This window comes from Semicossyphus pulcher, unplaced genomic scaffold (assembly GCF_022749685.1).
Source record: "Semicossyphus pulcher isolate SPU_LCO1_2020_fin unplaced genomic scaffold, fSemPul1.0.p SCAF_4, whole genome shotgun sequence".
NCBI classification, from domain to species: domain Eukaryota; kingdom Metazoa; phylum Chordata; class Actinopteri; order Labriformes; family Labridae; genus Semicossyphus; species Semicossyphus pulcher.
Window position 1 is genome coordinate 31,869,063 of NW_027211715.1, and position 17,135 is coordinate 31,886,197.

General features: G+C 42.0%; 1 protein-coding gene across 1 annotated transcript in view; it reads right to left on the reverse strand.

Moving 5' to 3' along the window:
* bcar3 (BCAR3 adaptor protein, NSP family member) overlaps positions 1–17,135 on the reverse strand; it is a 55,356-nt gene that overhangs the window by 11,261 nt on the left and 26,960 nt on the right. The window contains exon 5 of the mRNA XM_069679987.1: positions 1,195–1,323. Coding sequence (XP_069536088.1) covers positions 1,195–1,323 — 129 coding nt within the window. The remainder of the gene's footprint in view (positions 1–1,194; positions 1,324–17,135) is intronic.

A 17,135-nucleotide genomic window follows, 5' to 3' on the forward strand; every position in this document is an offset into this window, starting at 1 on the left:
GCATGTGTTGTCTAAAGCGCTTTGATTAGTCGGACAAAGAAGATAAGCGCTATGTAGGTTCAAAACATGAAGCATTTTCAAAAATGGATGTTAAATTTACAAAAAAAGGTGCAAAGAAATACAAAATAAATGCACAGTTGAGATGACGAAGTTTCACCTGGGTACAACCATAACGTGACATAATTCTAAAGGTTTATATAATATATCATTTCAAAGTGGCTTTAATGGACATCTGTGCTCTCAGTGTCCTTTTAGATGCTTTAGTCTTTTTCTTGAAGCAGAAATACCAAACATTTGTTGAGTTTCAGCTGCTCAAATGTTCTTCTTTTTTGTCATATGCTTCAGTAAACTTATTATATTAGGATTTTGAACTGTAGGTCGTGTAAAACAAGTAATTAGAGTGCATCATAATGAGTATTTGTCACTGTTTTCTGACATCACCTCTAAATGAGGGAAATGATCAATCCATGCTGAAAATAATGTTTAGTTGCAGCCTTTCCTGTAAAACCTAAAAGAAGTCGAAACTCAAAACTCTGTCAGCATTGATAGCAGTTGTTAAATGACAGGAATAGATAATCAATGCTCTAACAGAGCATCAACTTCACTGATCAAAACACAATTAGAAGCAGAGCTGTGTGAAGGCCTGAGGCACAAACTAAAATCTGAGTGAGGTTTGGTTTAGACCAGAAACAAATAGTTTCTTTATCTTTGTATCTATCACGGCCTTGTTTAATGTACTACCTCTTTACTCTCTCTGTGTCACACACACACACACACACACACACACACACACACACAGTTACAGACTTTAATTAAGCAAGTGTTTGTATAGGACATAATGGTAGTTTAGTTTAGCCAAAGGAAGCAGCTTATTAAAAATGATTACATCTCAGAGCGGGCTTTCAGAGGGAACACACACACACACACACACACACACACACACACACACACACACACACACACACACACACACACACACGCACACACCACACAGAAGGAGCTTTTTATACACTGACCTTACGTTATAACCCCGCTCCACTGCTGAGGCCAACATTTAAGCTCTAATCTTTCAGTAAGCATGTGTGTGCAGTTCTTCTAATAATAGGTGATCTGGTTCAACAAGTTTTAAACCGCTTTTTTAAAGGGAGGGACTCATGAGTCAGATTTTTGTGTGTGTGTCTGTGTGTGTATTACCTGTCTGGGAATGGCTCCGTGGTACCACGCGTGGCTCCTCGGCTCCTCACAGTTCATCTTGAGCTCTTCCTCCAGCTCTCTGCGGAGTTTCTCTGAGGGGCAGTCCAGGATGAACTGATCTCTGGAGAACTGAGACAGAAAAATATCTAAACGTCAGCGTCTTCATTCATCCGTCAATCGCGCTGATGACAGCAGATGTTAAACATTTCCCACCATGAATTAGAGCCTTTATAGGATTTGACACTACAAACCTCGGACCAATAATCATAAATGCATCACTTCCTTATTCCGCAAAACAAACAGGGAAGAGGTCAAAGCTCAGAGCGATGACAAATATTACCCCTGTGACACCACAGTGACCGCAGAACACTAAATCAAACATAATTAGCAAGAGCACTGTAAAAACTTAAAGGTGAAAAAAGCACAATAACAGAAGGACTGATGGACGGAAAGAGAGTGTGTGTGATTGTTTGAGGGTAAATGAAAAGACTGTTGTCGCCCTGTGATTTTCAACCTCTTGAAACAGGAACAATGTGTTCTTGAGACTCCTAATCAGCAGGAGCATTTAGTTTCTCACTGCCTGATTAAGTGTGCTTTTATTTTGAAAATATTTAGGGCAAAAAACGTCAGGATCAAAAGGACATAAAAATAACTTATGTAGCCGCATAGCATCTTGTCTCTGCTTCCTAACTGATCTGCAATCACATCGTGATACAAACAAAATGCTTCTATTTTGCGACTCCTCAGGTGTATCTTGCAACCCTCAGGAGCGTCCCAGCTCTCAGGTTATGTGATGCTGGTGCAGCAGATCACATGGCAGCTACAACAGAACAGCAACACTTCACAGCCTTAATGCTAAAGCTAAAGCTAATGTTCAGCTTGCACTTGTTTCTCAGTAAGCTACAGAAATATGTACTATTACATCTACTTTATCTCTAGTTGCACTTATTACAGTAGCTGTTTCCCAACCTTTAGCTTAACATGTAAATATATTTAAATTATTTGTACTTTAGGACTTTAATCCTAGCATTTCTAAACCTTCGTGTTTCAACATCCATCCAACAAGAAGGAAAACCTCCAAACGTGATTCATCCGTGCAGTATTCACCGACTCCCAGCAGCATTTAAAGCACGTAATGAAGAAACAACAACTTTTACTTGAATCATGTTTTATAGACATTTTTAAGAGCTAATAAAAATAAAAGCCTTCATAAACAAGAAACTATGAGACTCAAAGAAAAGTCAAATGTACTAATTTGCCTCACACCCAATAATATCCTTCGACCCTCTAATAAATGAATCAAAGGTCGCACAAAATATAAAATGTCACAGACCTGTGATACAGAGGCTCATTTAAACACCTGAATAATAATGACGTGATAAATGAGTCCCCAAACAACGAGAGGTTCACAACATGTCAAAGTGAAGGACAGAGAGGTCTGCTAACAACCTGACAGGATGCAGAATCAGCACAACCACCTGCACCGCACGCACACACATAACAACACACACACACACACACACACACACACTTACATGACAGCTGCTCGGTCTCTGCATTATCGTGTGCTTCTTTCTTCTTTAACACACTTCATCTCAAACACACACACAAACTCTCTTTAAGGAGCTTTAAGTTACCAACATGTTCACACACACGCACACACACTGTCTCTCTGTCCTCTGTGATTTTCCTTTCTTCCCATGTGATGTCATCAACCTGACCCCACCCAACTGCCCAGACCTGCCTCCACACACACCCTCACCTGACGTACGTAAACACACACACACACACACACACTGAAGTGACGCACCAACTTCCCTGAACTTTACCTGCTTAGTTGACAGATGAAACTTCCTGTTACATGTAGAGTTATATTCTATTTCTTCTGTGGTCTGTAGGATACTAAAGTTAAGTTAGCTTTCTGCATGAATTGTATTTTTATGAATTATTCTTATTTATCTTTAATTTGTCTCATATATTACCCACTGTAATCATTATTATAATAAGACAACAACTGAAATTACTTGTCATCATGGAGTAAATAAAATGAATGGATGTCCTCTTAGGGCTTCCGTAATTCTCTCCTCATTCAACTGTATTGTTTATCTTATAGTTTTTAATACCAACAATGCAAAATTAATTTATGTAACAGACTACACGGTCAGCTGTGGTGAATTAAAAGACAACACATTGATCTTTAATCTTCATATGATAAGTTATATCCACTCAGCAAATTGTCTACCTCACCAGTTTAAATGTTCAAGTTTATTTAATTGGCATAGAAAAGAAAGAAAGAAACAGCTTAAAGGATACTGGAAGATAGCTCTACTACTGCAGATGGTATAGTTTTTATATTATGATACAGTTCAGCTGTTCAACTGCAACTTAGTTGTAGTTTCAGAATTAAAATGGTAGCAGGGTTACATGATGGTGCTGCTTAAATCAGCCGCTTTCATGTAAAGTTAAATAAACCGAACATTAGACTCTGACGATCGACATGAAGGAGCTCTGAAGAAGAGTTTTCATGGCAGGCTGTAAGGTACATGAGTCCATGCATTAACACACCAACACACCAACACATGCACACACACATTAAAAGGAAATTATAGAGCGCTGTATATAAAACTGGAAATTTGCGTCCCCATGAAACTGAAACCTCTCTCTCTCTCTGCATGTTTCTTTGTCATAGTCTCTGCTTCTCTGTAAAGTCATTACGATAGACCTCTCTGCCCTCAGGCTCCATGTCTCCATACATGACAGGAAACCAGCGTATCCTGTTACAGCTTCCAAAACCACACGTCATGAAGCACATGCACTGATTTTTTTATATTGATTTCGCTGTATGGAATCAGATTTGATGTACAATATTATTGCTATGTAGTTTGGCAGCTGTAAAATCGAGATGTTCTACTTTATTTTAGACAAACAACAAATCATTATCTGCAGCAGAAACGTGCTTTATGCTCAACAGTATCTCTTTTTCCTTTTTCCTTTTTTGTGCATGTATGAGACATGAAATCTAACACAACAGACACAAAAACAACTTATTTCTGTTTCCCTAATGTTTATTCTAGCTTCACTTTATCTAACTGAACCACAAAGTCGAAGGCTACGTGCAAGTTGGAGTGTTAGCCAAGTGCTTGAATGAGTCAGATAATGACTACTGGGCCAGTTTAATGAGGAAGTACTAATTATTTATCACGTTACGCTGAGAGAGACAAAACAGAGGAAAAAGGGGGATATTAAGATGTTGCAACACGTTTATTTAGTTTCACTTTTTGTTTTAATATCAGTTAAAAGCTCTGACGGCGTTCGGCCCGTGCAGCATGTTTTTCTTGTTGTACCTGCAGGAGACGAGCTGGACTGGATAAAGTTTAACACCAGAGCTGGTGGCTGTAATCACTGCAGTTTATTGGGTTTGTGTTGGAGCTCTGGTAAACAACAGATGCAGTATTTTCTCTTTTATAGTCCTGCCATTGATCACAGTCACATGCGTGATTATATTTCATTACAACAGTCACAATAAAATGCTTCTACACCTGCAGCCACACTGCCAACACCAGGCGCAATGAACAGAGGAGAGCTGGAGAGGGAGAGGAGGAGAGAAGGATGTAAGGAAGGAGGGAGGGAATGGATGGATAATGCACAGACGGAGGGAGGAGAATGGACAGAGCGAGGAAGAAGAGGAAGGGAAAGAGGAGATGGAGATGAGAGTGCGTTGTTTATAGGCTGTCCTTTAATAAGACCCTGCAATATGATGTCATCCTGGAGGAGCAGCTGCCTTTATACTGTACCAGCTGCACACAGGCCTGCCTATCCTACATCCTTACTTCCTTTCCTCTCCTACATCTCCTCACCCTCTTCTTCTTTCTACTACTCACTCTTACACAACCTCCATCACTTCAATCACACTGCTTTTAGGGGAGGAGGGATATTTCCAATGAGTGTGAAGAGGTCTATTTATTCAAGTACTGACTATCAGTTGCATTAAGTGGTAAAGAGCTCTTCCTGGTACATACATGAGTATTTCCACTTCGGGGGAGTTTTTACTGTACTTCTTAAAGAGGGACTATTGTGCTTATTTCAAGCTTCATATTTCACTCTGTTATACCTGTGGAGTAGCTTAGCATAATTTAATTTAATTAAAATTTCAAACTCTTAAAAAACCCCTCCCCTACAAGCCCACTTTCTTCTGATTGGTCAGCTCTCAGAAGCCTGCTGAGGCTGCACTTTGTGACGTCACTAAGTGCAGCGTGTAGAAAAAACCTGGCGTGTGAAACCTGGCGTGTGAAACCCTGCGTTCACAGCAGCCTGCAGACTGAGCTGAGGATTACTCAAACACACTTTTACCTAAAGATCTGAAACTTCACCCACGTTTAGTCTGGACTTCCAACATTGTAACATTAACGTAAGGTGTTAACGTATTTCACACCTGAGAGTCCAGGCCGTATGCATCTAATGTATGTGCACATCAGACATGGCGACACTTGATGCGGTTACTGTTATGTTAATTCTGAGATCACGACAGACCACACCGTCTGCACCGTCCCCGCTCCGTCCCTCCAACATGTTCCTCCGTGCACGGATGTAACGGTCCCGGACTTGTTTCCATTTGGTTTTGCAGGTTTCCACGTCGACTTCTAATACAGAACAGTGGATATTTGCAGACTTAGTCTCTCAGCTTGTCTTCAGAATTGCCATTGTTGTCCCTGTTGCTGTGTTGACCCTGTCACATCCCCTCTGCCTCTACACTGCCCCTGTGCATACTGCATCTAGCATCAAGTAGCTTTAATGTCAAGACATGCACAGCCAACACACCAAACAGGCAGCCATCATGCGCGCACGAACACGTAGATAAAAGCAAGTATATCTCCGGCTTCAAGATCGAGAAGAAGGTATTGACAGCAGCATAACTTCTACTGTGTAGCATGTGTGTTATTAGGGACATTTAGTGTTATTAAAATGGATTAATAGGGTGCTTCTTGTCCACAGGTATCAACATAAATCCATAATGCTTAATCCAAGGAGAACAAAGGTAGGACAGGTATGTTGTCCACTCTCACCGTCACTGTTTCTCTGCTGACCGGCCACAAAAACGATCTCAAGTCAAGTGCTGCAGCTTTCACACCAACGTGAACAATGGAACATTGTTTACAGGATTTCTGCAGGGATTTCATTTTCTTAGGATTACCTGGATTTCACAAAACAGAAAATATTTTCTTTAACTCTAAAAAGGTTTCTAATGATGCTCGAGTTCAGAACCAGGTCACTGTTTTTGTGCTAATGTCCGGTGACCAATCAGAAGCGGCGGACAGCTCGCTAAGCTGCTTGTCTTTTGAGTTCAGCTAGGTGAAAACTAATAACCTTTTAGCATTATAAATCTGGTTCCTCGTCATGTCACACACATGGACACACATGCACAAAATAGTGGACATCATAATCCTCGTGTTCCTCAAATCCCCCGTGTGCTGCATTATAATGTGAGCGCTGAGCGAGGAGCCCTGAACCCGAGGTTTATAGATGACACCACTGACCTAAAGCTGATATCCGACGTCCTCCGTTTAATCTGAGAATGTGCAAGATGAGGGGACAACTAACGGGCCTTAAAGCTGGTTTGAACCAGTAAACATATAAGCAAATAAAATGCTCTCAAAAGTTCTGCTAAAAAGGAATTCATTTTGAAGGAAAGAGCTACTCAAATACAGATTTAATCTCTTGTAGCATTGTGACAGAGATTTATGCATCATCATTTTCTCTGCATTTACTGTTCAGTCTGATTCGATTCTGACTCAAGTCCACGTCTGTCGTCATCTCAGGGACAGTTTACAGGCAGTGCTGTGCAAGCAGTGAGGCATCATTACGGTGCAGTGTTACATCACTTTCCTGTAGATAAAATACACAAAAGTCATCCATCCATTATCTATATTGTTTATCCTGTTCAGGATCGCGGGAGGCTGGAGCCTATCCCAGCTGTCACTGGGCGAGAGGCGGGGTTACACCCTGGCTGATCGCCAGTCAATCACACGGAGACAAACAACCGTTCACGCTCACATTGCATCAGTATCTCTCTTTTTAACTCGAGTGTTTCAAGCTGATATAATCAATATTTCTAAGATAAAAATGTATAAAATGAAGAAGTGAAAGAGGAAGTCGCTCGTACAACCTGGAGAGAAACCCAAATCTGCATCACCTCCGGGTTGATGCAGTTTTGCCATCCAGCTGCAATCATGGTTCACTTTTACTGCTCTTACAGGCCGGGCAAGTTGATCTATAAAGCACCATTCATTCGTAAAGCAATTCAAAGTGCTTTACAAGTTAAAATCAGAACATTAAGAACATGAAAGAAGCCAAAATAAGACATTAAAATATAGGTGCTAGTTTAGCTCAGCGGTAAATTGCACATTCCACATGCAGAGGCGACAGTCCTCGTCGTGAAGCCTCAGATTCGACCCTCTGCAGCGTAAAAAGTAGCCTCGTTTTTATTAAAAAAGCTCTGAGAAAAAAGAATATTTCCTGTTTTTCCAGCACCAAACATCAGACAGACACACTTAACGACGAGCTGGTGACATGGCGGAGCATGTGAGCTTCAGATATTTCACTTTGAATTTGCTGCAGAACAAAAACAGAGCTAAAAATAGTGAATAAAGGCGGCCACAAACATGAGTGTAAATGAATGATCGTGTTGCTCTTGATCACTGGCGTTGTAAAATAAGTGATTACTTGTTAACTCTTTAAACTCTGCAAAAGAATGAGTGCGCCGGTGCCCACATTTAGTTTTCTTTGCTTGTTGTGATTCTTGAAATCTTGAAAATCTTGATCCATTTAAACAGAATCAATTAAAAAACAATCTGTTTCCAAACGTTAAACAGGTTTGTCGTATAAACTTAAAAAAGGGGAAATGTCAGTGCGGTCTCCACAGATTTTCCTCGTCCCCCAAGTGGCCAAAAGTTTTTTTCTACAATATATCTTTCTGGTCTTGCTTTTGAGAGATCAAACAGTTTTTAAAGAGACCATCATCATTATCCTCATCATCATTAAATCTGAACAGATGGTCTGCACTTTATCTGGCATTTCCTCCTCTCTTTATCTGTCTCTCTTGTCAGTGTCTCTCCCTCCTTGTGTCCCTCTGTATTCCCCCTCCCCTCTCTCTCTTGCTGTTATGCTGCATGCATCCAGCCAGCTGTCAAACTGAGTCAGTGTGTTTTGGAAAGTCACAATATGAATGCAAACTGTCAGCAGAGCAGCTACTTTAGAAACAAACATCCAGGAGAGAAGTGAAAGAAACTTTTGGAGGCTGTTTTATTATTCAGTGAAAACTTTTTAATTATCTCCACATCCAGACAGCGTGAGGATTTTTCCGCAATGCTGAAGGAATTTATGAATTTTCCGAGTTTCTGTATGTCAGATTTAATTGGACGGACACTCTGAAAGCTGAGGGAGGCTGACGGAAGCTAATAACTGTGAATGTTTTGATTCTGGATCTCTAAATCTCTACTTCATGACTTCTCCACCTTTCCTGTTTACACACACATAAACAGATGCTACTTCCTGTTTAGGCCGGGAGGCATCGGCTGGTCAGTGTGGGACCATCCTCAGCACCATCTCCGATACTGCTGTGCAGAGTTTATGTGAATCTATCTCCACAATAAATTAAGCTGTTGATGTTTTATTTACGTTTATTTGAAGCAGCTTTGAGGCGAGCAGGTTGTTGATTTAAATTCCTGGACAATATTGAGAAAACCAAGTCCAGGAATTGCTAATTATTGTTATAATATGCGCTGACCGCAACTGGCTTGTCAGCTTGTTCTTTCTTTGTGGTGACCCATGCATGGGAGTCAGGATTGTTGTTGGCTTTTCCTCACAGAAGAAGAAGAAGAAGTAGTGATAAGAAAACCTGTTCTTAGGCAGGAAACATACTTGCTTTTAACTAACTTTTAACTACCTGTGCATGTTATGACTTTATTTGCTGTATTGACAAGGGTTAGGCTAATAGGTTAATAAGTTATGTTAACACGTTCAAGAAGTTGGTAGGTCATGTGGAGCAGTACATTTAAAAAGGATTGAGTTAAAATAAGACCGTACATTTCATTTATATATTTGATAAGTACAGGAGATAATTTAGAGGCCAGATGCCTTAAGTTATGTTTCAAGGACTTCATTACCCATAATGCCATGGCGGGAAACGGGAGGGCAATGTTGAGAAGTTAGGAAAAACTTTGTTTTTAGCCACAAGCTGTACTCTTCGTTAACACAAGCTAACGTGTATGCCACCTTTTTCATTTCACTAAAGTGCATGATGTCTGCCACGTGTTCCCTGCATCCGTTTGGAGTCTCGGCTGTGCCCGTCCTCAAAAATTACCGCTCGAAAGATGCAGTATGCACATGAACAGTAGCGGCAGTGTAGATGCAAGCTCATAAACCAAGTCCACAATTATCCACATCTGTACGATGTGTCGTTGCCGCTGCACAGAGACAAACATGCCTGTCAAACAGCTGCAGACAGATAAGTTCTGTTCTAGAAGTCAACGTGGAAACCTGCAAAACTAAATGGAAGCAAGTCGGGGAGCGTTACGTCTGTGCACGGAGGAACGTGATGGAGAGACGGAGCGGGGACGGTGCAGACGGTGTGATCCGTCCAGCGAACACACAGAAACTGCTGTGATCTCTGAATGAACATAACAGTAACCTCCTCGAGTGTCACCATGTCTGTTGTTAACATCCCGCACATACAGTAGCTGCATACGGCCTGAGCTCTCTGGTGCGCCCACTAGGGGCATCCTCCAGTAACAGCCACAACAAAAAGAACTTCATTCTCATTTGCAAACTGATAAATTAGCCACAGGCAGCTTTGATAACTTGACATATGCTAACCCCTTGCTACTCTCCAGCTCTAACCGCTGGTCCAGAAATATATGCCTGGAAGAGCTTTTAACTGGCCTGCAGAGTCTTGAACTCAAACCTCCTCCAACACCTTTAGGAGGAACTGATCAACCAGTGCTGAGCCAGACCGAATCACTCAACGTCGCAAGATAATTCCCGAACCAGTGCTCTGAACGTTCCCAATCCCTGCGAGCCTTAACAGATGAGTGGAGGCCGTGGTAGCTGCAAATTCAAGGCTGCAGTTGCAGAATAACATGTTTGACAAGCACATCGGCGAGTGGTTCTAATACTTTTTGACGTGTAGTTTAAGGATCTATTGAGGATGAATCAAATCTGGTTGTTTCCAGACTTAAATCTGTGATCAACAACTGATCCGGGGAGATGACGTTTTGCTGTGTGAGGCTGCAGCTTTAGTTTCAGAAACGTGTTTGAGATTTGGATGCAGACAGAGAACAATTCGATCCAAAACACCAGAAGGGATTTCTCACAAAGCCGTCTTGAAGCGCAGGAGTTTTATTTATTAAACGCTGTCATGCTCTCAGAGTTTACAGAGAGAGAAAAAGAAGCTTTACTGCAACCAAAGATTGATAATCACTACGTCTTCCATATACTGTTTGCTTATTTGTGTGCGTGATAGCTTCTGTCCCACTGGGAGCACATGTAATCTCCGTGCATTGGATCACACAACGTATAAAATAATCTCCTAAATATCCTATAGTCCTGATACTGATATCGTATATGATCATCTAAAGGTCCTTCATGAGTAAAAGCACAAGTTTCGATACACAAGGAGCTGGCTCTGTTGGGTTCAATGGCGACCTCCCAAAGAGACAGATGGAGGAGAAGGGGAGGAGTCAGGGGGGAGAGAATGGAAATAAACCCCGGGCGAGACGTGGAGAAGACACAGATAGAGAGAAAGAGATGAAGAATAAAGAGAGGCAGAGCCAGAGGGAAAGTATGGAGCAAATGTAGAGCAAGAGGATGAAAGGACCAAAGCAGGGATGACACTGTTGTACAGTTCACATGAGGATGACAAGTACAAGTCCCGTCAAATGCATCCTAGTAATACTTTGAACAAATACTTTTAGAGCACTGGTAATCTGGATTTGGTAGTCTTGAAAAGTCTGTATCTGGATCAGGTCGATCAGGACGAATGAAGATGGATTAGCTGATCGTGGAGAGCAAAGAATGGGATTCAAATCCGGAAAGAGACAAGACAACAAAGGGATGACAATATCTTTGTGTACAATTTAATGTTTACACTTTCTGCTCCAGTTTTCTAATTGAAAATAAACTAATCTTTAGTTGTTTCTTTATCTTGCAGGAGTGAGAGTTGAGTTTTGACCAATTGAGTTAATTATCTGAGTTTAGAGGAACAGAGGATTTGGTGTCTATTTCAAGGTTTAATACAAAAGGCAAACGGATATGGTTTAAGCTCGCCTCTCATCCGGAAGAACTGAAGACAAACGCTCCAATAAAGCCATCGATAGACTGAGCGAGACGTTTGTCTTCTGACATCACATCCGGCCAATTTACGTGTTAAGACTTCAAATAAAATGTGTAAAAACTAAATGACAACAGCCATGAAATGCTCATTTCATACAGCACATGTGCATAATGTGCTATAGATATGTTCGAAGGAGACTTTATTTATTACATTTACACTGTTCTATTAGTTATTCCAACTGCTGTGGCAGTATCAAACAATTGGTAAGAGACAGGGGTTTTACTATGTCACAGGACAATGACTATTTGAGATAAGCACTGATAAAACATCAGTAACACAGGCTCTGATTGGTCAGCAGACTCAACACATCATGGAGTGGCTAAGTGGACGGCTAACAGTTTTCAACACAGAAACATGGACAATAATCACAAGACGACATTGAGTGTTGGATTTATCACTATGGATTCAATGTAAAGAGTCTCCTTAAAGTGGTAATCTCCAAGAACTCAGTTTCGTCCTCTTTGGTGGCACCTGTGGCCATAAACTGTAACTGCAGGAGCACACTTCCCAGATATCCAGACAGTCCAGACTCCAGTTGTAACTCTTGATTTTCCTGGCTGACGGTCGCTTTCCTTTTCAGACTGTTTGCTTCATCTGAGCGTCGAGTTTGTTTGTTTTTCTTTGGATTTTCACACAGAAAAAGATGTGGCAATCGGTTGAATTTGCGTGACTGAAACTAAACTAAGCTAGATCACCTTGGAAATTTTTATATCATAGACCACATCACACGTGCAGAGCATTCACACCTTCCATTAGCATGTGACCTCCTTCTTCCAGGTGCAGACTTCATTTTAACAGCAGATATAAATGTGGCCCCGAGGAGACACAGGCCTGACCTCCCTGCCGACCTGCAGAGGGACAAACTGCTGCACGGCTGCTCGCTCCATCCAATCAAACTAATGGCATTCATTTCACTGACGTCATAAAAAAAGACAAACCATCACAAGTTACTCATTTATCACCGTCCCCGTCCCGGTACCTCTGCGTCTATAACTATCTGTGTCTCACCCTCACCGTCACACACTGCCCGGTCTGTCTGCCAGCTCCAGTTATGGATGAAGCCAGCTGTATATCTCACACACTCACACACACACAGACCGTCACACAGTCGGTCATTTATGAGAGCGTCTGGTCCGAGCAATAAAAGCCCAGTGTTCAGCTCACACAGAGAGAGTGAGGGACTATTCAGAGTGATTAGATTCTGCTCAGGCTGGAAGTGTTAGCCAGCACTCCTCAGATTGTTTCCCAGCGTGCAAAATCTTCAGAATAATACGCTTTTTCGACCTTTTTCCTTTTGTCTACTTTAAACAACAATAACAGATTAAAGAAGCTGTGAAAAGTAGACTTCAAAATGTCATTAATTCTCACAGTAAAATAGGATAAGGCAGAAAGAAAAGGATGATGACAACATAATAGATTTAAAGCTGCGGAACACGTGCACTCACAAACACGCTACGCAAATAGGATTTCACACAAACAGTGATTAAAACACCGATACACAAGGACAGTTTAAACATGCACGCGTCCTCACACGCTCCCCTCGTCCTCTCACCTTTGCAGAGATGACAGAGTTCTTGTTGTAGAAGCAGCACAGAGCTGCGGTCAGGGTCTTCAGGTTGCATCGCTCAGACATCTTTCTTTACTTTTACTGACCTAACTTCACCTCAAAATACCAGCTTTAGTTACTTTAACTAGTCCACTCACGATTCATATTGCCTTCTTCCAAGAATTAATAATACAAAAGCTTCTAAAAGTGGAGCAAAGATGTGATTTAAATGAACTAATGAATCTGAATCTGCAGGAGAAACATCTCCATCAGGGTCACGTCACTCCATCATCTCTGCGTCCCTCTCCTCCACAGTCCCCTGCAGAGTGAAACCCTCTCAGCTCACTCAGCTCTAGAGATCCTTTCTCACACTTTCCTCCCTTTTGGTCCAGCCCTAATCTCCATATATGGGTGAGAGAAAAAACCCATGTGACCTGCTGTCAGCCAATGATGTGTGGAGTAACTGGGAGTGTCCCAAAGTCTCTCCTGCTCTCCCTGAAAACACACAGATGATGGATGGAGGAATGTGTGCATATATATGCACATCGAGTAGATAAGAGTGCATATTTTGTTCCTTTCTGCTAAAAATAAAAAGCATGTGGGCCTGACACTTATACTGCTATTATTCAGTCTATTTGGTCAGTTAAGGAATTCAAATTGCAGGATTTGTCCAACCAACAGATCAAACCTAAAAAGAGTTCAAAGAAGACAATGAAATCAAGCTTCTTTCATGTTTAAAACATTTTTTGCGTTATTTTTCAAAGTATGGCTGCGCTCGACTCAGAACTTTGTCAATCTCATCAAATTAATATGATTTGAATATTTGTTTCTCTGATTTCTTTTGAGCATAGCTCCACTTTAAACTCTGATATCAGCCTTTTACCTGTAAGACGCATATTTATCAGTCTCCCACAGGAGCCAATGGCAGGGCGATTTTCAGCCGACTACTTTCTTAGAGTTTTCTCACATCATACATCCTTACCGCAAAAGATGGAGACTATTGGCTCACTTCTCACAAACCTATTCACGTCATGACACACCTCCAACTGTAAACGCCATTCACACGTACATTCAACTGTCCTTAAATGGGAGCCGCCGGGAGCGGGACACCTGGAAATGCACTTATGAACAAAAGCTGAAGAACTAAGGGAAAAACAAACAGCCAGCTCCGGTGAGACAATTACTGTGTCCCAATCCAGGGAAGGATGCACCATTCATAGCCTGCGTAGACGTTAAAGTCGAATCTGAAATGAGACGGTCTGGTCTACGGAGGATGTCCTGTTTGCGTCACCGACTGTTCCTGCCCTTACCCTTGCTGCTCCTGTCGCCTGGCAACAGGTAGCTAGTTAGCATAACTAACGTCACGTAACTAAACCTATTATTTTAAAGATAATTTGTTTCAAGGCCCCTTTCGTTTTTTTGTGTAATGCGAGCTATTCGATTGAGTTGAAGCTTGGAAGTCTGCCATCTCGTTTGAATTGTCTCCCATTTAAGGACTGATGTTTACAGTGGGAGGTGTGTCGTGACGTGAACAGGTTTGTGGAAAGTGAGCCATCTTTTGTGGTGAGGATGTATGATGTGAGATCGCTTCGAAGTCACTGTCACTGCTGAATGAAGATTTCAGTCGTCTCACGTCTGGATCTTAGCAGCTCAGCTTGGCTCACAGCCCAACGAGTGTCTGAGACACAAAGATTTTTAACACAAAAGCTGATATATTCAGTGTTTTCCCTTCTTTTTTTAATCACCAAGTGTGTTTATTTTATAAATGCGGAGAGCTCTGTATATAATTCAGTTAAAACATAGACTACTGAAGGGTGATTGGATTGCTCCTGCCTTCCTCTCTTACTTTAACACAGCTTGGAAATGCAGATATTCCAATGATGATTGGGAGGATGTTTTGTATCACTGACTTTAAAGTGGCAGCTGTTATCTACGACCAATTAATTTTCTGCCGTTACTTTTTTCTCATTTCGTCCCAGTCTTTGCCTTTGAGCAGACGCCACTGTGGAGTTTCTGCGATGCATTTGTAAACACTACGCTCAGCACTGATATCACTCCCTTTGGACCTCGTGGAGTTTCTGCAGGAGGTCTCCCTCTCTCTTTCGCTGCTCTCGCACACTGCCTCCTTCTTCTTCTTCTGCTCATTACAGACGGTCTAAAAATAGAAAACACTTCACTTCCTGTGTTGGCAAGACTTCTCCCCAGGAAACAGCCACCAGACACTGACAACAACAGCAGCGTAAAAACTTTTAATGGTCAGTGTCTGTATGCTCAGTCACTGCTGAGTACACACTGCGGATACTTCTGCATTGTGTCTAGACATTAGGTGTGTGTGTGCTGCAAAGTGATGCTGATAAATAGCCCGCCATTTGTGTGACTTAATGACTGCTGAGCTATTACACCCACACACCAGTTAAGTGCCACAGCTTTCCCACCAAATCACTCACACTGATGCATTACAGACACATGCAGGCTCACATGCAGGACCACTTGCATAACAGCACACAGAGAAGGACTGAATAAAGATGGATGTACAGTAAAAGCACAGTTGCATACATAAACAAACACACTCTGAGGGTGACACCCCAGCAGCATCCAGTTAAAGGAATATTCTCCCGCAGGAAATGGAGCCACTAATTACAGCGTGAACTCTCTGAGGATCCACAAAGGAAATACATGTAGAACATTCCCCACGGCACCACACACACACACACACACACACACACACACACACACACACACACTACTGCCAACCACAGCAGCCCCAAATCACCAGCTAGGATAAATGTCCACCTTAAAATACACACATCCGTCGCTCCAGGAATGCTCTGGAAAAACAACGAGGGACAGAAATCTGAGCGCGGAGGCTCTATGTTTTCTATTTCTATCTGTTTGTTGTTTCTCTTAAACGGACTAAAGAGGGCAGAGCCGCCTCGGCAACTTCAGCAAGTTACGTAAAAATTGGCAAAACTGTCTTAAATGTCGAGGCTTGTGTTTAAAATGTAGTTAAGTACACAGGGGAGCTGCAATCGATCTTATTCGACCACTTAAAACAACAATAGCATCCGTGTTATTCTCACTCCACACCCTGATCTCCTGTCCTCGCCAGAGACTGCGTATAAGAAGTGGACGTAGCTGGTTTTAAAAGTGAAGCTGATGCTGAAGTGTCTGAAATCTGCATTCTAACTAATGGCCAGCAGGGGGCGACTCCACTCAGTAGATTTGTAAACTAAGTAAACAATACTCTCATGAGTTTATGTTCTCAGTCTTAAGTTTCCAGTCCTCGTCGGCATGATGTTCATTTAGTAAAATATGGTCTCATTTAGAGTAAAATAGACGATAAGTCGCCAATGTCCCTTCTCCCTCACCGACCAATTAAAATAAAGAAGGGGCGGGGCTTACAATATTTTTTCGAGGGTGTAACCTCCAGGTCCACAGCTGCTGCTAATGCCAGTAGGCGCCAGTGAGAAGCGCTGTGAAGAGGACGTGGGCGCTGCCAGCACAAAGAAAAACGCTGTTAGGGCCTGATCAGACAGAACGCGCTTTGCAGGCTGTAAAACGCGAGGCGCACCGCACTGCCTTTTTTGTGGAAGTAAACACCCGATCAGACAGAGCGCGTTTTAGCAGCTGGGGGCGTCTTTTTTTTCCTACTGTTGTTAAGGCAACCACCGAATCATTAGCTGTCATTAACCTAACTGTTACATTGTAAACTGACAGAAGGCTCACCTCTCCTTTCATCTGATTGGACAATGAGAAAAAATGCCCATGGCGTCGGGCGCTTTTCTGCTTTGAGTTGAAGTTTCATTCAACTCGAGGCGCTCGGAGCGTTTCCTCAAAAACGAGAGGCGCACAGAGCGGAAAAAAGCGAGGCGCTCTGCAAAGCAAAAGCAGCCATGGTTCTTGCACTGTGTAGCTTCTCTGGTTACCGGTCTGAGCTCTGTAAACTCTGTGCAGACATCCCCATATTTTTGGGGATACAAAAAATAAATAAAGTCGGAAATAATAAAT